The sequence below is a fragment of the Sinocyclocheilus rhinocerous genome, unplaced genomic scaffold, assembly GCF_001515625.1.
Source record: "Sinocyclocheilus rhinocerous isolate Xijiao unplaced genomic scaffold, SAMN03320098_v1.1 scaffold1101, whole genome shotgun sequence".
Classification (NCBI taxonomy): Eukaryota; Metazoa; Chordata; class Actinopteri; order Cypriniformes; family Cyprinidae; genus Sinocyclocheilus; species Sinocyclocheilus rhinocerous.
The window spans coordinates 48,352-74,282 of NW_015638359.1; the positions used below are offsets into that span (position 1 = coordinate 48,352).

The 25,931-nt window shown below is 35.7% G+C and overlaps 1 protein-coding gene across 1 annotated transcript in view; it reads right to left on the bottom strand.

Moving 5' to 3' along the window:
• Positions 1 to 25,931, bottom strand: part of LOC107749639 (leucine-rich repeat and fibronectin type III domain-containing protein 1-like protein) — a 48,998-nt gene that overhangs the window by 7,216 nt on the left and 15,851 nt on the right. Inside the window, exons 2-4 of the mRNA XM_016564796.1 lie at positions 12,395 to 13,014; positions 8,736 to 8,849; positions 2,670 to 2,990 (exon numbers count right to left, since the gene is read on the bottom strand). Coding sequence (XP_016420282.1) covers positions 8,782 to 8,849; positions 12,395 to 13,014 — 688 coding nt within the window. The 3' untranslated portion in view covers positions 2,670 to 2,990; positions 8,736 to 8,781. The remainder of the gene's footprint in view (positions 1 to 2,669; positions 2,991 to 8,735; positions 8,850 to 12,394; positions 13,015 to 25,931) is intronic.

Sequence of the window (25,931 nt, forward strand, 5' to 3'; positions counted from 1 at the left end):
TAACTCTCTCTCTCTCTCTCTCTCTCTCTCTATATATATATATATATATATAAAATACCACAAAGTTTGAACAGTAGTGTATAATTTATGCCAAAGCTAAAAACTATCGGTTTACTTACTTAGCTACTGCTGAGAGCGGCCTGATGATCTATATGTTGATAAGTTTGTCTATGGTCTGCTTACTCTTGCTTTGTATCACAGAGACAAATCTCAGGATGACACCTGACAGCTGGATTTGATTCACAGCTTCAAGCATTGAAACAGGAAAATAAACAACTCAATCCATCTTAACTTTGCCCCATCAAACTTTTAACTGCTCTCATTTCTCAAAGTCATGGAAAGCAGAAGCTTTGATTTTGGGATCAATAGCCATGTGAAGCACCAAACGCTGGCGTGTCAATTTTTCCTTGTCAGCTCCTTTAAATGGCAGACTTTTAAACGGAGTCCCACTAATTGCGCATGACGTCAGCATCAAATACCTTTCTGGGGTCACAGACACCCTGGTCACACACAAATAAGATCAATATTTCATCAAGCGAGTTGCAACTTAATTGACTGCTTAATTTTTTGAGGGCTGTTTATTCTCTGACAACAAATAAACCCACGAATGCACCTCCGGGGACATCTGTATCTTCATTTGCGTGCTACTTGCATCGTCCGATGTCTGAGTGCATAACATTCCCTAGTGCATCGGTTTGCGTGCAACATCCTGTTCATTTCTTTGACATGCTCTGTCAACCCTCTCTTCTGATGTCACAAGGCATTGTGGGAGAATTTTTAGCAACAGTTAAAACCACAGAAAAAAAAAAATCAGTATGATCAATTATTCATGAGACTGTTGCCGTTTTTGAGCTTGAATACAGTCCACATATCCACTGTGCAACAACTATGCTGTATAGTCACCTTGTAGTGTAAATTGTGCATGGCTCAATTATAACCTCTGCTTGACGTCTAGCCTCGAACGGGGGAAACGTAAATACTTGGCATTTACTACAGCCGTATGTTGGCATTTGTTTGCAGTCTGAGGTGATACTTAGAGATGAAAGGTACTGATTTTGCAACACAGCCAAGATAATTATATTTCCACATGAGTGACCGTGAGTACAGCGTCTGATACATGAAGCTGAGCTGCAAGACATTAGCTGATAACCTCAGGACAGACACAGCAATGTCAACAGAAGAGCCGAGTGCTCGCTAATCACTGATTCTCATCTCATTTGAGTGAGCAAACCTATTTATTTCGGAATATCTGATGCAATGATGTCTGTTTCATAAAATAAACATTTAAGAACATTTCTGGTCACCAAAGTGAACCACAAAAATCAATACATAGTTCAATACAATACAATACATAGATAATTAAATATAATTATATAGCATAAAATATATTATTATATAATGTAATTAAAACAACTTTGTGTTTTACACTATTTTTACGGTAATGTTTATGTCTATATGTACACAATTTATCCACATAAATTGATTAAAATAAATATAAAATAATAATAATAATAATAATAATAATAATAATAATAACTGAAGCATCAGTATTAATATTGGAGATATTTGCCTTCTTTTAGAGTACTTAGTAAAAAGTAATTAAACATACATTTAAAATATTCCATCTTTATGTTGTTTATATATTAATTTCAATGTGAAAATATATTTGTGATCACAAATTTTAATGTTAAGTGGTATTAATTGTTATTAATTACAGAATAATGTGCAATTAATTATTTTTGCTGCTAATTTAAAGTAATTGTTTTATATTTTAATGTTTTAAAGTGCAATTTATTAATTTGAATCAATTTAATGCATCCTTGCAACTATATTACAATATAATAATTATTATTAATAATATTAATCGATTCAATATTTTCAAAAACACTACTGCACATTTAAACAGTTAGAAATTAATTGATATCTACTGTAGGTGTATACGCGCTCGCACACACACACACATACACACACACAGATGATGTATTTGGAAGAATTACAATACATTTAAATGCTATTATGTTTATGTAAGATAAGGCTGATGTCAAAAGCATTTATTGAGAATAATGTTCTGTATAATTTCAATGCTAAAACCTTTTTAAACCAATCAAACTGACTGCATTTTGATTTATAGCATCTTGATAGAATACGTTCAGGGTTTGAAATTAACTTTTTCACTCACCAGCCAATTTGGCTACTAAATTTTTAAGTTACCGGCCATTCATAATTTCTACTAGCCAAAAAAATTAAACAAATAAATAATGAAAAAAAGGCCAGAGGTAAGCCAACAGCTTGAGGCTGTCCACACTGGATGCGACAAAGTGACCATTGCAAATCATTTGTACTTTGTAAAACAGTAGATTTACACTAAATCTGTGCAGATTTGGCTTACATTAACTTCATCAGGAAATTAATTAGTAAACATAATTTACGAAAAGTAACCCACCAAATTGGCTAGTGATTTGACAGCGTTACCCGCCACAGCTGATACCCGCATTTGGCGGGTTGGCGGGTGTTAATTTCAAACCCTGAATACGTTATTATAATTACTAAAGGAAATGTTATACCCATTCAAGTTTAAGAAAAAAAAATATTCTAATGTTTCTATTTGCATTAGCAAAAGACACATCAAGGTGAGCATTCTCTATCTAAAAGAGCTGGTGTATACTCACTTCTTCAGCGAGGTGTCATTCTCCAACCCAGACCGTCCAGTAAACAATGCATACTGTAGTCGGCAGCAAACACATAGACAGTCCCGGCTGAGAGGATGTAAAAAGCAATATGTTCCAAAAACCATCAATGGATAACAATTATTGTGCTCCATTTCCATTAGTTGCAGTAGTGTATTGTGTCCTCAAATTTGTCCCGGTAGGAAATGGTTGGATAGTCCTTGGAATACAGTGTGTGGAGTGAATGTTCAGGGGAGAAAGTCCAGTAGGGGTTCAGACAAATTATTCCATATTCCTCCCCATAATCGGATGACCTGGCCAGCTCTGGGACGGGTTGAAAACAAGAGAGAGAGAGAGAGAGAGAGGCCAATGAAAAACAAAACACTCTCAAAACCCAAATGAAGTGCAGATGTCTCAGCTGGCAGTGCCAATTGTTTTGGAAATACATACCCGAATAGAGAACAAGTGCATCTGGCAGACTACACAGAACTAAGATGAAACATATGTCATATGCACCAGACAGGACCGCGGATACTACATCAGTACCAGTGTAAAAAAAAAAACACATTGTTTTGTGTCGGACAAAATCCCAGTCTTACTCTTTCATCTCAGGGTGCTTCCTTTTTTCTATAAAAAATGAGTTTTATGACTTTTAAGTTAAAAATTATCATTTACAAAATAAATAAATTACAAAATATATTAATAAATGTATACATACTGAATATATATATATATATCATCGTTGACAGCCGCTCCGCACTGAGTTATGTGTTTGTTTGTGATCGTCTGTGTTCGCTACTTTACTACACTCGTTTTTGTTCCGCAAACTGCAAAACTGGATTTACTCTCCCTGCTTGGCTGACGGACTTTTGGCAAACTGGAGTCACTCTACTGCTTCGGTCTAGTGTACTTTTGTTGTTGACGCTGGGAACTCCTGGTTGTCGGCCTGCTGCGAGCCCTCTCACCCCTCGATTCATCATCTGCCGGACTGACTGAGAGGTGAGCTAACACTCTTCTTACCAGTCTCTCTACTGGCTTACTGTGTGGTCGGGTAGCTTTCCTCTACATAAGCTTTTATAGATGTTGCGATGGTTGTGGTCCTGGCTAACGCGTCGTTGCTGATAGCCGTATTTCTCATGGCTATCACCAACATGTCAAAGGTTTTGGAACTTGCATCGTATTTGGTTCTCTTTACTACTTTTGGATTACCTTCCAAACTGGAATTTGGATACCTGTCTAGCGAACTCAGGGCACTGGATGGGCACTCATACGAGTATGTCATACGGGCGACATACGAGCACTGCCGCTCGCTTGCGGATACCGACTTGGACATGTTATTTCTTACTGAGGCCTGGCAAACACCTGATGATTTCATCCATCTTAATCTGCTTACACCAAACGGATATCAGTACTTTCTAAGCCGCATGTATCTGGTAAAGGGGGTGGCCTTGCGATCATCTGTCGTAACTCCATAGCACTCACTCAGATGGATTTTCATTGTACTAAGACTTTTGAATACATGGTTCTGAAGGTCGGCTCAAATCGTTCCCTCACAATTATTTTGATTTATAGACCATCCAAACAACAAAACGACTTTTTCTCTGAACTCAGTGAACTATTAATGCTTGCTTGTGCATCATCAGCCCAGGTCATCTTACTTGGTGACTTTAACTTACATGTTGATACACACTGTTTTAATAGTACTCAACTAAAGACTGTTCTGGACTGCTTCGATCTTTATCAGAACGTCAACTTCTCTACTCACACTCATGGTCATACGCTTGACTTAGTCTGTACATCTGGTTTGAACAATATCTCCATTAGTGGTCTGGCTACTCCTATTTCTGATCATAAGCTTATTACTTTTGACTTTACACTAACTTATCCAACCAAATGTACTGACAACATAACCATTTCTTATCGTAAGTTCAATGCTATCAATGTTGATACATTTACTGCCTCTATTGATTCATCTGTTATTTCTGATGTTTTCAATTTTACCTGTCCATCCAATATATCTGATTTGCATCACTCTGCCATTGCTGATGTTTTAGACGAGTTTGCTCCAATTAGGACTAGGTCTGTTCCCATGTCCCACTCCTCTCCATGGTTTAACGATGAGCTACGTGCTATGAAAGCAAAAGGCAGGCAACTTGAACGCCTTTTTAGGAAAATTGGTTTAACTGTACACTTACAGGCATTTTCAGATCATGTTAAGCACTATAAAACTGCCTTGAACGCAGCTCACTCTTCCTATATCTCCAAAATTATTGACAAAGCAAACAATAGGCCTATATAACTTTTTAGCACAGTGAATAGGCTAGTTCAGGCTCCCATGCATAATGCCTTTCAACGAGAATCTGACGATCTATGCTGTTCTTTTTTATGCCATTTTCAGGGCAAGCTGGCCGCTTTATGTGGGTCATTTGGTGCAGAACTGACCACTTCTACTTGTGAGCTAGCTCGGTCTATTCAAACGCTTGATAACTTCTCCTTGTCTAATCCCACCTTAATTAGTGAAATAATACTGAAATCCAATTCTTCTTCCTGCCCGGCTGACCCTGCACCAACATTCCTTTTGAAACACTTAACCTCTGTAATTTCTGCTCCAATTTCACATATTGTAAACATGTCTCTTACCTCTGCCACTGTTCCAGTTTCACTTAAAACTGCTGCTGTTACTCCTATTCTTAAAAAAACAAATATAGACCCAACTGATTACACTAATTATTGTCCAATCTCCAACCTACTGTTTGTTTCAAAAATCATGGAAAAGGTTGTTGCCGCTCAATTGCAGTCATTTATAGCTCTCAATGAACACTTTGATATATTTCAGTCAGGTTTTCGTTCGCAACATAGTACTGAAACTGCTCTAGTAATGGTTATAAATGACCTCCTCCTTTCTGGTGATTCGGGCAATCTTTCTATACTTCTACTACTCGATCTCAGCTCAGCTTTTGATACTGTGTCTCATAAGCTATTACTCATGCGCCTCTCAGAGATCGGCATCTCAGCAGCTGCGTTATCCTGGTTTTCCTCATATTTGACGGACAGATAATACTACATCACCATACATAACTATAAATCTCCCTCTGTCACTCTTAAACAGGGTGTGCCACAGGGCTCAGTCCTAGGACCATTATTATTTATCATTTATATTATGCCCCTCTGACAAATTATTTGCCGCCACGGTTTACAGTACCACCGCTATGCCGATGATATTCAGATATACACTTCCTGCCGACCTGACTCAATTCACCAGACTGCATCTCTATTGTCATGCGTCAGTGAGTTAAAGACCTGGCTTAGCTCCAACTCTCTCAGTTTGAATTTGACTAAAACAGATATCGTACTTGTCGGGCCCCCAACTGTAACAAAAAACATAACAAATGCCCCTAGATTTGACCTCAAAGCCACATCAATTATTCCATCTGCCACAGTTAAAAACGTAGGTATCATTCTTGACACTTCTCTAAACCTAGATGCTTATATTAGTAAGCTCTCCAAAGCTGCATTTTTTCAACTTCGCCGTATTGCCAAACTCTGTTGCTTCATCAGCCCAAAAGATGCTGAATTACTAGTACATGCTTTAATCACATTTTGATTAAATGTAACACAAGCCTTGATTACTGTAACACTCTTTTTTCTGGATTTCCAGTACGCGCCATCTCTCGATTGCATTATATTCAAAATTCTGCTGCGAGAATGCTAACTTATACTAAACGGTCTGCCATATCACTCCTATTCTATTCAACCTCCACTGGCTACCTGTGTCCTCTCGTATCATTTATAAAATTATTCTGCTTACTTTTAAGCAGTGGTGTAATGTAACAAAGTAATAATACTTCGTTGCAGTACTTTTTGGGAGTATCTGTACTTTACTTGAGTTTTTATATTTCAGCCAACTTTTACTTTTACTCCACTACATTTCCTAAATAAAATGTATACTTTTACTCTGATACATTCCCCCGAAGCATATTCGTTACTTACTACAAAATAGTCAGAAGTCAGAGGAACACGGACTGCAGGAAAGCAGGATTGACGAATCAGTGGTCTGGCGTGACACCTTTGCTCATGTGCAAACAAGTGCGCGCACAACCGTGGATGATTTAATTTTCCACTCAAGTCGAGTCTGGGGTGTGCGATAGTCTATACAGTATATCTTCTGCAATAATATGTTAAGTGTTGTTGTAATGATGTGGGATCTGACATAATCAAGTATATCACCAAATCACACAGACAGAGACAGAGTGCATGCACATGATTTATTAGCCTATTGAAACTCAAAATTTAAGGCATTCTAAATTGTAGACGGCAAAAATGCTTCTGCATGCTTTTTATATTTATATAATTTAATATAGTTAACTTAATCTATATCACACAAAGAGTACTGTTTTTTTCTGCAGCTATCAGCATGGTGACTAATTTAATAATCATTTTATACAAGTTCAGTAAAGTTAGCAATAAGTGACTTACATTAAAATTCTGCAGCGAGAATGCTAACTTACACTAAACGGTCTGCACATATCACTCCTATTCTATTCAACCTCCACTGGCTACCTGTGTCCTCTCGTATCATTTATAAAATTCTTCTGCTTACCTTTAAGTCACTCCATGGTCTTGCACCTATCTCTCTGACCTGCTTTCTCCATATATTCCCTCTCGTCCACTTCGATCATCTGGAGATGGACTTCTTTGTGTTCTGAGATTTTGCCTATTATCTATGGGAGGTAGATCTTTCTCTGCTATGGCTCCCAAACTTTGGAACACATTGCCCCTGGCTCTCCGGACAATAACCACACTCCACGAATTTAAGTCTAAACTCAAAACCTATATGTTCAACCAATATTATCTGTTATAGTTATCTGTTATAGGTTTTTTTGTGTGTGTGATTGTGATTTGATACTGTATTATTACTGTGGTATGCAACTGCAACCGCACATTCTGGACTTGGCAAATGTCTTGTCCATCCATGTATGACATGATTATTTGCATTTGTCATTGTGCAGCGTTCTTGAGCTTGGGAAAGGCACTATATAAATTAAGCATAATATTTAATTATATATATATATATATATATATAAACTGTAAAATCATTGAATACTTGCAGATAATATAATATTAGTGAAATAGAAAACTTAAGTGTTCTTAAAGAGAGTACATTTTCATGACTACGTTCCTCAACACACTTAAAGGGATGGTTCACCCAAAAATAAAAAATTAATTATCATTCATCATTTACTCACCCTAAAGTTGTTCCAAACTTTTATGAATTTCTTTCTTCTGCCAAACATAGAAGATATTTTGAAAAATACTGGCAACTAAACAGTTGATAAACCCCATTGAAAATTACTATGGAAGTCAATGGGGACCAGCAACTCTTTGGTTACCCAGGTGAAAAAAACGTAGTATTATATGTATTAAAAATATACTTGAAATTCAAGTAGTATGTTTATAATACATTTGTATTCCCATATTTTTCACCTGGGTAAGTACATTCTTCAAAATATTTTATTTGTAATAATGAAAAGTAAAAGTACCCAGTGGTGCTCCTTGCATGTTTATTATTTGTATTATTATTTTTATTTCAATTAAATAAATACTTTAATTTCATTTGATAATGTTTTTTTTTTTTTTGCATATATAACATTTTTAGGGGATTTTATGGCATACAAAAGTACAGTTTTAAAATTGTATATGAAATCTATATTTTCCAAAACAAGTTTTACTCTAAAACAGCAAGAATCCGTAAAGCCATTAATCCAAACAAGATGTGCTCAGTATTTGAGGTTGATGTCTCAAAAAAAAAAATCAGCTTTTAGTAAGATTTTCTTTCGATGAAATTCGCTTCCCATTGGTTTCCAATGCGGTCATTTTTTATTTTTTTTTATCACGAGGAGTACAAGTGTGACTTGACTAACATACTACATGGAAAGTATTTGATTATAATTTTAAAAACAAGTTAATTTAGGTTGATATAAGTTTTATAATGGTCATTTACAAAAATAAAACCTATCTAAAATCCCACATAACATATGACTTCAGAAGAATAAAAAAATATGTCATTACTCTTTAGGGCTGATGGCTGTCTCTTGCGGGACAGCGGAAGGAGTCATCAAATTTTAAAATCACTCCAATCTCGTTGAACCCTCTTCTCGTCGCTGACCTGCGGGCTTGCTGTGTCTAGGAAACAAAGAAAAATGGCGGTGAGGGATGGGCAGGACTGTGTTAGTAACAGCACAGAGGGCAGTGTGCTTGCGGAGGTGAAGGACATCAGTCTGTCTGTGGCAGCAGAATGGCTACAGTAGCATAACTGATTTTCACTACTAGAAAACAAGAGTATAATGTGGCACAGAACAGATAAGTAAGAGGTATAATCAGCTGATCATGCACAGCTTGCACAGCACAAGGTCAAAGGTCAAGTATACCACATAATGGTCATTATACAACAGAATTTCCCTCCACAATGCTGCAATTGACCAATCAAGATGAAGTATTCCAGAGAGCTGTTTAATCCTGACTCTTAAGCAGTGGCAAGGGGAAACACATTCTATGCGAATGGTACGAAGCCTTTTGATTTATACTGAGCAAACATCTTTCTGATGTCAAGATCTGACACTACTATAGCTGTTCAACTAATCAGCAAACTGTTTGTTGCACATGAGGAATAAATACAACATACTCTTCCATACACATATCCCTCTGATGTGTTATGTAATATTAAGGCATTTCTTATGACTACATGTTGTTTATCGACAGTGTGTTGGTGGGATGCCATTTTTAGATCAGTAGCTATACAGAAACACAATCCTGTGAAGAAAATTGTTGGCACTTTTCATGAATCCAAAGTTGTTGTTTTCTTTTTTTTTGAGAATTCCGGATATGTTTGATAAAGTATTATATACATTTTAATGAACTAATTTTGATTACCGAAAACTATATATATATATATATATATATATATATATACACACAAGAAAGACAAGCAAATTATAATATTATTAACAAAATATCTTTCTTTCTTTTTTTATTTTTTTTATTTTAGTACCCACATTATCGTAAGGAAAAATAATTCCAAAAATAATTTATTGGAAATTGTGTTATTCAATAGCTATACAACCAACATTTGGTCCCAAAGTAGTTAATCCTGCAAATTTAATATATAATTAATGGAAAATAAACCAGCTCATATGCATTCATATTTAGTATCATATACTGAGGTTGCCAATGAACATTTTATGAAGGTTAAGTCCCTCATTTCACTGACCATTTGCTGAAAAGAAAATACCCTATTTCAGGTCATCATGCTCCTTCAGACAATAATATTTCATTCACATCCTGTGCTAACTTACTTGACTAATGATTACTTTTAATTCACTGCTTTTAGGTACCTGGGTGACTGACGGGATCAGGAGAATCATGGAAGTTCACCCTTCTGCATCGCCAGCTCTTGACTGAATGGACTTTATCGATTTAATGATTTAAGGATGAGGTCCTCTTGAATTCCATGAGCATTCATCTAGAAACTGCAATTACCTGATTGGACTCTTAAATCCAAATTCCACAAAGGAAAAGCTCTTTAAGAAATACCTGGATATGGCCCATTGAATCAGGTGAATAGCTCTATTTCTGGCAATTACAAGAGTCTATATAGATGCACTCGGAGGAGTTGTAAACTGCCCAGGCATTGTTAAAAGCCTACTGTCAAAAGGTTATGTGAATGTGCAATTGCCTGCAAGCAACCTTAAGCATTTTAAATCACAAAAGTGATTTGCCTTTGATTTGAATGAGACATTCTTTCTTCTACTTGTTCAACATTTTCTTTTTTTTTTTTATCTGTCTTTTACACTAAAAAAAAATAAATAATAATAATACAAATAAATTGGTGTAGATAGTAACATGTATATCAAATGCTTGTACTTTCTAGTTATAGTTCACCCACAAATGAAAAGTTTCTGAAATGTACTCACCCTCAGGCCATCCAAGATCTAGATGAGTTTGTTTCTTCATCAGAACATATTGGAGAAATTTAGCATTACATCACTTTCTCACTAATAAATCCTCTGCAGTGAATGGGTGCCGTCAGAATGAGAGTCCAAACAGCTGATAATAACATCACAATAATCCACAAGAATTCCACACGACTCCGGTCTATCAGTGAACATTTGTGAATCTAAAAGCTGTGTGTTTATAAGAAACAAATCCATCATTAAGACATATTTAATATCAAACCGTTGCTTCCAGCTAAAATACAAGTCCATAATCCATAATATTTATTTCCCAAGTGAAAAAGTTGTCTCATTTGAATCAGTAGAGAAATATGCACAGATCAAGCACCATTTACAAGTGAAAACAGTCCAAAACTGTTCTAAACAAATATGTTGGTGGATTTTGATGTGAGAGAACAACAGGGGATTACGTTTTTTTTTACGGAGGACATTTTATTAATAATTATGAACTGGTATTTTGGCCAGAAGCTACAGTTTAAAGTAAAAAAAAGAAAAAAGTCTTAATGATGAATTTGTTTCTTGCAAACATGCATGTTACTTGATGGGTGTTGCGTGGATTACTTGTGGATTAGTTCCAGCTCTTTGAATTCTCATTCTAGCGGCACCCATTCACTGCAGAGGATCCATTGGTGAGCAAGTGATGTAATGCTACATTTCTCCAAATCTGTCCTGATGAAGAAACAAACTCATCTACATCTTGTATGGCCTGGGGTGAGTACATTTTCAGAAAAAAAATATTTTTGGGTGAATTATTCCTTTAACAATGGAGTAGAAACAATTTCTACTCAGAAACTGCTACTAAATTTCACAAACAATTCTAAAGAAATTATAGTAACAATGAAATTAAATGTGAAATTTTGAAGTGGAAAAACTGAAATCATATTCTCTTATAAAACATACTCCAATATATATATATATATATATATATATATATATATACACACACACACACACACAAGAGGACTTTGGACCACTGGGCAATAGTCCAGTTCTTCTTCTCCTTTGTCTGTGGTTCAGGAGTGGCTTAACAAGAGGAATACGACAACTGTAGCCAAATTCCTTGACACGTCTGTGTGTGGTGGCTCTTTATGCCTTGACCCCAGCCTCAGTCCATTTCTTGTGAAGTTCACTCAAATTCTTGAATTGATTTTGCTTGACAATCCTCATAAGGCTGCGGTTCTCTCTGTTGGTTGTGCATCTTTTTCTTCCACAGTTTTTCCTTCCACTCAACTTTCTGTTTACATGCTTGGATACAGCACTCTGTGAACAGCCAGCTTCTTTGGCAATGAATGTTTTTGGTTTACCCTCCTTGTGAAGGGTGTCAGTGATTGTCTTCTGGACAACTGTCAGATCAGCAGTCTTCCCCATGATTGTGTAGCCTAGTGAACCAAACTGAGAGACCATTTTGAAGGCTCAGGAAACCTTTGCAGGGGTTTTGAGTTGATTAGCTGATTGGCATGTCACCATATTCTAATTTGTTGAGATAGTGAATTGGTGGGTTTTTGTTAAATGTGAGCCAAAATCATCACAATTAAAATAACCAAAGACTTAAACTACTTCAGTCTGTGTGCATTGAATTTATTTAATACACGAGTTTCACAATTTGAGTTGAATTACTGAAATAAATGAACTTTTCCACGACATTCTAATTTATTGAGATGCACCTGTATAATTTTTTTTACCTATTTAAAACTTCCAAAAAATTATCAGTGTACATACCTCCTGGTATGTCTGTGCTTGTTCCCTCTTTAGAGGACAGAGAATGCCGTCTCTTGAGCTCAATACAAGTCCTGGGATTGTGCTTTTGTGTGGGGGAGACTATGTCCTCGGAGATCATCTCTGATATCTGCACATTTGTCTCAGAGTCTGTGACCAGCACCATGGCAGTGGAGTCTTTTAAACTAGCGGCGGCCCCTCCTAAACCCGCTCCCGTAGCCTCCTGGCCCTCCACAATTTTGGAGCTGGAGCGTGGGACCTGCCCCGCCGCTTGCCCCCCATTGCTTTGCGAGCGCATATTTGTCATAGCGGTTCCCTTTCCGGAATCTGCCCCATTATGGCTGTAGACTTTATACCGGATCATGAGGATGATGATGAAAACAAGGACGGAGGCCACGATGATTCCTCCGATGATGATGATCATGGTGCCGCCCAGGTAATGGCTGTGGAGTGACTGGCACTGACTGTACTCTGTCTCCATGACGAATGTGACGCAGCCCACCTGCCGTGTGGTGGTCAGCGAGGTCACGCCATCATCATAGACAGCCAGAACGCACAGGTAGTACTCCCGCCCAGATACGAGGTCTCGCACCAGGAAGTCGTAACTCGTGGAGGGAATCATTCTGCAAGACAGGCAGGGCAGAGTTGAACGTTATCATGTATTCCAGAGATAATACATGAATATAATTAAGATTACACTCAGCCAGCATGTGCATGTATTATCTATGGCCTCATGATCACTGTAGAGAACTGTATTTAATTATATCATAATTCTGAATATCATGGACATCATGTTCATTCTGATTAATGAATTTAATATATGACATACAACAATGTAATCTCTAGTCATTGGAGAGCTATTTCCCATCATGAAAAAAAAGGCCAAGCAAAACAGTACTCTTTATTATAAGGCTCCATCAACATAACCAATGTCAAAATCAATACACAAGACATTATTGATTTCTTCTGAAATTTACAACATGAATAAGGTGTGCTGTAAGTGCAATTAAGTCTATGGGTGGTGTCACGCTGCGCTACTGTGAGGAGCTCGGAAACGAGGAATTCAAACATACAGGTTTTAATCACATCCAGGGAACAAGGAAAACACACGTAGCAAGGGTAGACATATACAAAACAAGGAACAGAGTCTGACATTACTCCGTCCCGCACCGTACAACATACAACGGGGAGAGGGGAGTGGGCGCTCTGGGGGCCTCTAGGAGCAGGGTTCCAGGACGGAAGGCCTCCAGGGCGGCGCCCGTTCCGGGATCATTTCCCATCATGAAAAAAAAGGCCAAGCAAAACAGTACTCTTTATTATAAGGCTCCATCAACATAACCAATGTCAAAATCAATACACAAGACATTATTGATTTCTTCTGAAATTTACAACATGAATAAGGTGTGCTGTAAGTGCAATTAAGTCTATGGGTGGTGTCACGCTGCGCTACTGTGAGGAGCTCGGAAACGAGGAATTCAAACATACAGGTTTTAATCACATCCAGGGAACAAGGAAAACACACGTAGCAAGGGTAGACATATACAAAACAAGGAACAAAGTCTGACAGGTGGAGTGTTAATATATAAACAGTATAGTAAATGCAATTTGTATTGTTACAGTAGAAAAACATATTTTTAATACAATTTTTATATATTTTTAAAATAGTTGCATGTTATAAAATACTATTTTAAATACATACTTTTTATTTTTTTAATTGTATGACATTTTTATATTTTCAAAATAATGTTTTAAAACTTTTATTATTATTATTATTAGTAGTAGTATTAGTATTATTATTATTATTATTATTATTATTATTATATAAAGGATAATATAAATATGAATATAATCTATGTTTATTTTTCTTATTTTATTTATTGTTGCACCATAAAAAATAAATGCATTAAAATATATGTTATAAAGTCTATTTTTGTATTATTATTATGTAAAGGATACAATTATATCTAGATTTATTTCGCTTATTTTATTTATAGAAGCACTTTTTAGCACAATTTTATCAGGCATTGCCCTAAGATCCCAATACATAACTTCTTGTTTAGTGTTTACAATTTTATTATTACTAGTGCAATTACTGGGGCAATATGGTAAATACACTATTTTGAGGCATACATTCATCTGATCCGCGGCTTCATCTTAATAGATTAAGTAAACGCATGATTACTATGTTGTACTCTCCAAGTTTACAATAACCAAACTATTATATTTAGTACGCAATATTATCCTGGGGTTTGACATGAGGAAGAACTATGGTGCTCATAATACAGAACTCAACACTCATAAGATTCAGTTCAGAAAAAGACTGGCTCTTGTTAGTCTATGCACACTAATACTGCACATAATAACCTTATATACTAACATTAAAGTGACTAAGCATCAGAGGTGTAAAGTATTGGAGTAAATGCAATTAGTTACTGTACTTGAGTATCTTTTTGGATACTTTGTAGTTGTACTGAGTATCAAAGATATTAGCAACTTTTACTCTTTACTTCACTACATTTTTGAATGAGTAGCTGTACTCTTTACTCCACTACATTTCAAATGAGTGTTGCAGTTACACATTACATTTTGCATGGACCTAGCTTTTTCTGCAGCAGTTTATTTCTGCTACAAAAGACGTGATACTGCCTATTACAGGTCACTGAAAGTACTGCATCTTATGTGTTTTGCGCTTACTCACCCAAACTTTTCAACAAGGCTACTTTATGTGAATGCGAGTTCCTTAGCAAGTATTTGGGAATCACAGGTGTTTTATATATGAGATGAGGACATGCCGGCAATGAGGCCCAAACCAGCACAGCCAGTGCAAGAAGGTTTCGGCTTTTTTATTTTACTTAACATTATTTTATTTATCCATTATACTGAAGAGACATTTTTGAAAGATGTTGTTTTTTGTTTGTCTGTTTGTTTGTTTTGTTTTGTAATTTTGAGGTGTTCAGTTTTATTTTGGTTTTAGAAAATAAACGCGCTCTCCTCACAAATCAACTCTTTCTTGTTTTTGTTACATGTTCTCTGTGCCTTGCCCTGTTATTGTTTGTTCTAGTTTTTCCATGAAATACCAGCACATAGATCCTTGCCTCTGCCTGTTTTCCGCAGCTTCTCCACAACATTACAGTTTTTCACTGGCATGTTTATTTGACTAGTGCAATTTTTGAGCCTATATTTAGTATAAGTAAAATACTTAAGTACTGTTAAAATCAGATACTCTGAGACTTTTACTCAAGTTGTTGTGGAATTGGTGACTTGTAACGTGTAGTGGAGTAATTTTCACTGTAAGGTATCTGTACTTTTACTCAAGTATGGTTTTTAGGTACTCTTTACACCTCTGCTAAGCATCATACAGACTATACATTAGTTAAAGCAGTGTTAATCTCAGTGCAAATGCAATGATATTAATATAACACATCTGTATACACTGCATTTCTATATTTAATGTGCAATGAATAAAAAAGTATATTGAGGGATATTTTAGTATTAAAAGTATAATCGCATGGCAGATTACTTAGGATTGGGTTAGGGTTACAATACCATTCGCTAAAAGAGAATAAATATATCATTAGTCATGAAACTCTAGATGGCGCAGGCTGATGGGTTGTTAACGTAACTGATGATATTCAGAGAGTTAAACGACTTGGCACAAGCTGATTGGTTCATGCTGCATATGCAGCCAATGAGCTTACTGCCTTGCATTTATATGGCTGGCTAGCATTCACTAGAGATTCCTGCAGCGCACTTTCATAGTTTCTCTGAAACCTTCCACTTTCCCCAGCTCCACCTGTATAGATCTGCTACGGGTTATTTTATATGCTATTTGTGCAGCAGCAGTATGTCTTAAATACTCAAGTAGCGTAGCAGATCTATTCTGCCAAGACCAAATACATTAACATTGTCATATCCATCATCATGCTAAAATCTTCTGAGAGTTGTCATGATTAAAATGCTTTTATGAGAGCTTATGCACAATATAGGTATGCTGATTATAAAACATTACTAGTGGGAATCATAAGTTTATCAATGATGTCCCACTCTGTCCGCCATTGTGCTAGAGGGTACTGGAAATCTACCAGTAAAAAAAAAAAAAAATGGAAGTTGTTTTTTGCTTCCATACCTTTTTCTTTAAAAATATGGTGGTGTTACACATATGGGTCATGCAGTAAAGCAAACCTCATGTTTTTTTTTTTTTTTCTTCCATGCTGTTATTTTATTTATTTATTTTTCCCTCTGGAACACAAAAGTAAATGTTACAACGTTCCTGCCATAAAAGCTCCAAACAAGCCAAAAAGCATCATAAAATGCTCCACATACACTGTATTCCAAGTAATATGATAGCTTAATGACAGAAAAAGACTGAACAATTCAAGTTGTATACCATTCTGTGGTGCTTTTATGGTGTTGGAGATTGACAGACCATGGTCACTATATTCTGCCAGTATTTGGTGTTGCATAGCATTTATCAGTTTTTCATTCTGTGTTTTTCTGTCAATATGGGGTGCTGTGTGTACATTAATGAGGAAAAAAAATTAACTTAAATGATTTTAGCAAATGGCTGCAATATAACAAAGAGTGAAAAATTTAAGGGGGTCTGAATACTTTCCGTACCCACTGTAAAGGTGAATAAATAACATAATTCTTCATGTTTGGTTGAACTATCACTTTAAAGTCTATGTCAGATTTCATTAAAAAGAAATAAAGTGAGAAATATCTACATCATGTTATAATACAGCAAAGGAGACGGCTGCAACGTCTGGTTATTGATTTTAAAGTCATATTTGAAGTGTTCTCATTTGCGTCCTGCCTTCTGTTCATTCATCAAGAAAGTTTTTTTATTTTTTTTCACTGAAGATGACATGCGTCAGATCCCTCTGCACATTAATTCATTTCTCAAACACACTTCACACACGCTTGCTTCATTTGCATGCCGTCTGGGGCCTTTCCTTTCTGTATGATATTAGGGCCACCAGTGAAGTCTCGAGTAATTACAGAGGTATTCCAGGCCATCAAAGACCCTCGAAAAATAGCTTTCAGAAGAAAAGAGCTGCTAATAAAGAAACACAAAGATAATACAATAGAGGACTTTTTGCAGCTGCGGCACAACAAAAATGTTCAAATTAAAAGACCCATAATTTAGTGAACAACTGAGAATCCTTTTCTCTCTGGTGCACACAAATCAAAGCCGGTCTCCATTTTTGCAGTGCAGTTTATTGTTGTAATTTTCGATTCGTTTGAATTCTCAACATTACTTGTCTGGAAATAAAGAGAAACCGTATCAATCGCAGTTTAGCCCTAAATGGCGACTCTAAGTTTGAGTTTTAAAACACACCTTGCTTATGAAGTGCATCTTCTTGCTGATATTTCAACAGAAACACATTATTCAAAATGAGTTATTAAAATAATGCCTTTGAGGGAAACTACGTCTTTCCAATCCTACAGCAATAAAACACTGTGGTATATACAGTGGGTACGGAAAGTATTCAGACCCCCTTAAAAGGAAACTACGTCTTTCCAATCCTACAGCAATAAAACACTGTGGTATATATATACTGCAATCTACGTAACATGGCTGCTAAGCTTGCTAACAGTGTTACCGCACACCTGCCACAAACCAATCAGTCCTTTAATAACTTCAACGAAAAGAAAATATGAGAAAACAATGCTCTCAAAGAGAAATCACACCAATATGCTGTAGGGAAAAAGCTATTTGTTTTATTGGCAAGGTGAAACATTACCATACAAAAATGAACCTTAAGCAAAGTAAAGTCTATGGATGCTAGTAAGGAAGTGCCTTGTTTGTCATGAGCTTACAGACAAACGATGCACAAAATACAACTTATTTATAAGCACACTGCTTTTTATAGACTGGGCTGAAAAAAAAAATATTGAACAAAATGTGCTGTATCTATGTTTTTCAATGCAGCCTTTTGCAGGATACACTTTATGAGGCAATATAAAATAATGAAGTGAACATGTGAAATCACAACACAGATGGTGGCCTTAGTGATGATCTTTAGGGTTGGTTATCAATACAGATTTCTCAATTAGTTTTTTAATTCTGGTTAATTTGAGAACATTTCAGTTACAACATGAATTTAGTTTTCTTTCTCTGCTAAAGCTGTAAATTAAACAGGGCAGTGTTTCAAATGGATTCAAACTGGTAACTCATCTTTTAAAGAGTCATTTGTATCAGGAATCTGGCTAGTACAGGTAAGTTTTTGATTCATTACAAAAAAAATAAAACTGGCTCATATGAGTCATTTATTTGGGAATCAGACTACTCTGGTCGTGCTGCATGTTTTGCTTCACTAAAAGAACCACCTCATGAGTCATTTGCTTGTGAATCAGACTACATACACTGGTTGTGCTCTGTGTTTTTGATTCACTAAAGGAACCATCTCATAAGAGTCATTTGTTCGTGAATCAGCCTACACAATGTTGGTCGTGCTGCATGTTTTTGATTCATTCAAAAAAAAAAAAGACTCACAAGAGTCGTTTGTTTCAGAATTTGGGCTACTCTGGTCAAGCTGCATGTTTTTGATTCACTAACTGACTCAAATACAAATATTTGTTTGTGAATCAGACTACATCACACTGTTTGTGCTGTATGCTTCTGATACATAAAAAAAATAAAAATAAATGACTCTTTAGGAATTGAGCTATTCTGATCACACTGTATGTTTCTGATTCACCAAAAATAATCTAATTAATTTGCTTCATGATTTGGGTTACTCTGGTTGCACTTTTTTTTAATTTTTTTTATAAAAAATAAAAAATTAATCAATAAAAATAAAAACTCATAAGAGTCTTTGTTTGTAAATCAGACTATCGTCACACTGTATGTTTTTCATTCACTAAAAATATTTGACTCAAATAAATTATTTGATTGTGAATCAGACTACATCACATTTGTATACATTTGTATTTGTATCACATTTTTATTCAATAAAAAGAATCAGCTACTAAGACTCATTTGTCTCAGGATTTGGGCTGTTTTGATTCATTAAAGTGACATTTTATTATTTTAGGCTATGGTTTTATACAGTATATGCCAATATGTTTTCTAGTACTCAACCAACTGGAAAATAATATTTTTTGACATTTCAGGTCTGTTTCAAGGATTTCTAGGAATTTCAGCATGAATTCTGCGCCATATTTATAACCTACATGGGAGTAGAGAATACTTCCTAGTGAGTCATCACACAGAATGCTTATATATATTTTTGAGTGCCGTGGGTATCCAAAAAAAGACTGCTTTTTCATCCTCTAGAGACTAAATAAAAAAATAAAAAAACTGCCACATGCACATACACCAAGATCTCATGCCGCCCCATGTTCTAGCATAAAATCCCATCTGTGCTCTTGAACTGTGTAGCACAACAATCACACCCGCTCTACAGTAGAGGTAGTGACCCAAAAACTTGACAACATTGCACACATTGCAGATTTTTCCTGTACGGGAGCAGTTTTGCCATACGTTAACATCCACTAAGCTTATTTATTGGTAAAATTATCAGCGCTGTAGTCTCCTGCGTACCTGACCAGTTTGTTAACAAGCTTGTGCTGGGGGAGCATCGCTGAGCTCAATCTTTCTGTATGTGTGAACAGAATCCTGCCACAGCAAGTTTTTGGCAGGTTATGATCTCAATGCTGCTCAGTTTCAGGGACCAATTTATTACACCAATTTATCTTATATCAGGCTAGGGCTAAAAGCACGCCTGTTAACTAGCCGCTGAAAAGCTATTTGTTACAAAATGTCTCTTAAAATCAAGCTCTTAGATGCCTGGTCAAAACACACCAATGAAACTGTAGCCTTTTAAGCTACAAGCTAGTCATAAAAGTAATTAAATACTCAAGCTAATATTTTGAAATGCATTTAGCTTATACTACATGCTACTATTAATAACTATTAAAAGCTATCAAACTATTTTATTTAAAATACCAAATGCATAAATCTTAAATTGGTTGTTGTTGTTGTTGTTCTTAAAATTAAACAGAAAAAATGACACTAAATAAATATATCTTGTATACATCTAAATTAAAAACAGTAATGATTCAATTCAAATATTTGTGACATTTAATTTAACGTAGCTATAAAAAGATCTAAAATGCCACACGGGGACTTTAAATTATACAGGACAGTGTTCCGATTCAAACTCATAAGAGTCATTTGTTTTGGGAATCAGGCTACATTGGTGGTGCATGTTTTAATTCACTAAAAAGGCATGCCTCAAAAGAGTCATTTGTTTGCAATTCAGACAACACCACATTGGTCACGCTGTTCGTTTTCGATTTACTAAAAATAAACTGACTCACCCGAATTCTTTTTTTTTGGAAATCTGACTACTGTGGTCATCAATGCTACCTGTTTTAATTCACTAAAAATCAATGACTTATATGAGTAATTTGTTCGTGAATCACAGTGCACCACATGGGCAGTGCTGTATGGTTTTGACTCACTAAAAAGAGCCGACTCACAAGAAACATTTTGTTAAGGAACTGGGATATTGGGTCACGCTGCACGTTTATGATTCACTAGATAAAACATACTGGCTCAGACTAAATCACATTGGCCATGCTGTATATTTTTGATTCACTACACACACACACACACACACACACACAAGTCAACTTACAAGAGTCATTGTTTCGGCAATCAGGCTACTCTGGTCTTATTCTACTGATTGATTCACTAAACACACCAGATCATTTGTTTCAGGAATTGGCCTACACTGGTAAATATATATGTTTTACATTCATTCAAAGATAACTAACTATTACACTATGGTTTTATACAGAATAAACCAATGTGTGTGTGTGTGTGTGTGTGTGTGTGTGTGTTAACATTATATTTTACATTTACATAAACCTACAGAATCCTTTTCTGCTTGAATGCTTCCATAGATCAGCAGGTCTGCTTATGCAGTAAAAATCAGGGGTAATGTACAGTAGGTCTTGATCTAAATGCATTCATTAAAATGGACTTGGTAAAACAGGAACCTTATTAACACTGTTTGTAATTGTAACAAGCATTGTTTAGCAATATGTTAAAGAGAAAGATTATAGACTGCTGAACTAAGATATGTTTCAATGTGACTGGTGGATTGATTAAAGTGTCCGCTTGTCTTTTAAATCCGACTTAAATGTCACAGGTTACGTTGAATAGTACATACATCCACACAATATCCAATATAATACATCCACATTTAATGAGGCCTTTGTCCTGGAGGTGGAGGCTGAAGGTCAAGTTCGCCCTCGAGAGCAAATCTGTTATTACGGCTATTATTTCTGTAACAGTTATTACAAGAAAGTTAACCAGCATTAAACTACTACTGTAGATTATTTGCACATTTTTAGAAAGGCCACACTGCCAACAACATCAGTCTAGAACAATACCTGAACAGCTATAGTATTTGACTACTGTTTAACAATAAGAAATAAAACAAATAATATAATTACATCCAAAGCCTTTATTTTTTCCCAATACATTACTTTACAAACATTGATGTGTCATTATTTGCTATTAACTTGATAAAATTAATGGGGCTTTGTCCCATTCCTTGTTCCCAGAAGAGAGCCAAGGAGAGCGTGAGCCTCAGGCAACTCAGATGTTCTTATCTCCTTTCCCAGCTCCTCCTGTATAGAGCAGGTCTGTTTCCAGTTTGCATGCGGCATGGAGAGTCACAATGCATTTGCAAGTCTCACATTCCAAGAAAATCCCTTGGAGTCGAATGATGTACAAATACGACTTTAAAAAGATGAAGACATCCAGATAGCCGCTAGGTAATGAATTCTCCAGGCTTAACCCCATTTCATGATACTTCATTACCATTGGCTCCTATTTGAATTGCATGATATTAATTGTATGCAGTTGCATAACAGCTTCCTCATTACAAACGCATGCTAATCTCGAGCCGCTGTCCTTCGTCCCTATTGCACATTACACAAGGCAAGGCTCTGTGTGTCTGCGTCTACCTTGTGCATTGTGCCAAGGCCTGCATTATTGATATGTGGTGAGATTCTAAAGAGCTTTCCAGAGGTTAGCTGGTGAGCAGCAAATACAACCCCTGTCTCCAAGCCCTCAATGTACCTCTTCTTCTGCACTGGGACACCATGCATAACCGGTCGCTGAAAGCGGGCCTAAAATATTCACATATCTCTTATTCATAAGCTGACCTCGGAGGTATACCTAGCAAACATGATTTCGGTAATAGAGGTCTATGCTTTGGGTTTGAGGGCCCTTGAATATTGATCCTTGTGCTTTAAAAGACGTCTCTTAATCAGAATAGCCTGAGAAATGGGCTAACCTGAAAAGTGCCGCTCCTGTTACCTACTTTTGTTAAAAAGAAGTGTGCTTAACTGTTTTGAATGTGCATTTGTAGTTTACTTTAAATCTTAAAAGTACATTAAAATAATAATAACATATACTTGTAAACAATATAATATTAATGAAATTAAAGGCCACTTAAGATGACTGTAAATTAACTTTATGAATGAACATGCGTGGTTTAAAGATAAACCATTAAAGTTAAAATGCTTTAATGATGGATTTGTTTCTTACAAACATGCAGCTTTTCACCTCACAAGATGTTAATTGATGAACTGGATTAATGTGATGTTTTTATCAGCTGTTTGGACTCTCATTCTGATGGCACCCATTCACTGCAGAGGATCCATTAATGAGCAAGTGATGTAATGCTCCATTTCTTCAAATCTGTTTAGATAAAGAAACAAACTCATCTACATCTTGGATGGCCTGGGTGAGTTCATTTTCAGCAATCCTTCATTTTTTGAGTGAACTATTCGGTAACACTTTATTTTGATAATCCACTTTAGACATTCTACTAACAGTAAGTAACTTTGCAACTACATGTCAACTAGCAGTCATTAGAGTATTAGTAAACTGTCTGCTAAATATCTTCTAACACTTTATTTTGACGGGTCCACAACATACAACATACTGACTATGAGACACTTTGCAAGTATATGTCAACTTATTCTACAAACCCTAAACCTACCCTAACAGTCTACTCTGAGAGTTTTCCTTTAACTATGCATTTTTTTTATATATAATATATAATTTCTGTAATAAGTACTCTTTTTAAAAGCATGCTAAAGTCTACTTCTTTTTCACAAGGGTACAAACCCAAGGCCTGCAAACATTTACTCTGAGAAAAAGTGATTGTTGGTGGGAATGTAAAGCCTTGTTAATAATTGATGCAATACATTTCCACTTTGCTCGGACACTCCTTTGCTTGTAAAAAGACACCGCTTCTACACTCTCCCGCTACTGCTGAAAGAATGGCTTGTGTTGGTTTTAGCAGGAAGCTGAATGGCCGCACAGTGAACTGTGAAATGTCTGGAGCATGTGTGCGCAAATCCATGCATAAACACAAGCAAACACTGACTGTCAGACTTGACAGAATTCTCATTTACAGTCATGTAAGTTGTTACTGAGATTCTGCCTGAACTCAACCTTCCAATTAAATATGGATTATAATGTTGGATGTTCTTGAATTAGAGTGTTTACAGGTTGCATTTACTTAGAAAACATGCAGTTATACATGGAATTCTTCCCACACGTTGTCCCATGCTTAGTCTACATCATTTTCATACTGGGATCTGGGGATATAAAAATATTTTACAAAATGCATTTTTAGAGCTGTCAAAGTTCACATGTGCATTTACAGGAATAGTTCACCCAAAAAAGAAAATATACTCATTATTTACTCAATCTCATTTAATTCTCATTTAATATTTTCTTTCACACAAAAGAAGATGTTTTGAAGAAAATTGGGGTTCAAACAACACTGGAACCCACTGACAAATAAAACACTAAGACATGTTTCAAAATAATGTATTTTCAGCTTTGGGCTATTCCTTAAATATATTAATGAAATGCATTTAAATCACTCAATCAATCAATCAATCAATCTATCTATCTATCTATCTATCTATCTATGTTTTTACAATATACAATACACACTTTTGCAAAACAGACACACATTTGGCAATCATTTTGACAGCAATATTTTGTATAATATTTTTTGCAATATATAATAAATATTTTCTAGAAAAAAAAAGTATTTATACTATGGCTTTAGTACAAACAATAAATAAATAAATGTTAATTCTTTAACTTTGGATGCAATTATTTAACTGTGTTGTCTTAACAATATCACACATGATATTTCCCACACAGTATAAATTAGCACCTATGGCACTCTGCCATTACGGCAGAATCACAGCCATTCTGATATAGAGCGGCTACGAGTGTGATATTGCATTTATGCAGTTAGACGGCACAAGTTTGTAAATAAGAAACAACCATGGAGTGTCTTTAGAAAAAAAAAAATGTATGCATATCTACTTCCTTTCGCCACGGAGTTGACAGTATAACAGCTGAGCCCAAACCTTTGTTAATAATTCGAAAATGTCACTTTTTAACTAGTTAAGGAACGTTGAGTTGCTTCATTGAAAGCTTATTGTATTACTGCATTAAAAGCTCACTGTATTATGTAGAGTATTATGAGAGAGCGACGGACTGTGAGCGAGTGTGATTACCTGCATCTGATACAGCATTCATTCTTCAGCTCAATCTCATATTCACAAAAAACATTTGAAAGTCAGCTGAGGAAAGTGATATCTTTGTCGTACTGTCCTTTCATCTGTTAAGGGTGATTTCCGCTGACAGCGCTGTCAGTGGATGACAGTGCATTTGTTGGCGGCGTCTTACAAGCTGTTGTTGAAAGTAAAAATAACTTTCTTGTTTACAACCCTGTTTCAGTCTCTTTCAGCATAAAAGTCTTTACTGCTGACTCACTCAGAAAAAGTCTCTTGTCGCCATCTTCCCAATACCAAATAATACAATTATTAAATACTACTATTATTTATATAAATATTATTCATTGAATAATAATATTCAATAAACAACAACATACATCATTGCTAAGCAATTCAGTTAAAAGTACAAAGGCAGCGCTCTGACATACAGCATTAAAGTTATATAAAATATAACGTGATGAGACAGATCATCAGATCAGCCAAACGATTTACTCTGGAACAAAAAATTGATTAATGAGATGAAAGATTAGATTTACCCAAAACAAATTATAGCACATGTTTAACCACTATAGTGACATCAGAGCCAGTGGCAAATTTCAGAAGATCTGACCGAGGTGAGGTTGCTCTCGATGGGTTCATAAGCACTGAACGGCCGCTGACGCCCTGGAGCTCGCATCTCCGAAAACATTGAAGCAAATTTCCAAATAGACGTTATCTTTAATAACAAACCACATATTTATAGTCTAAACAACTACATTCCTAAAAAAAAAATAAAAAACTCTTAAAACTATATTCTGTGACAAATAAACACGATTGTTTATAAAATTATAGTGGATTTCGGTGTCCGCCATGACACTATCGGATGAATATCTCATGGTTGGAAAAACCTCTCAGCCAATCAGATTAGATGAAATAATTGTTTTGTATTATATATATATATATATATATATATATATATATAGATAGA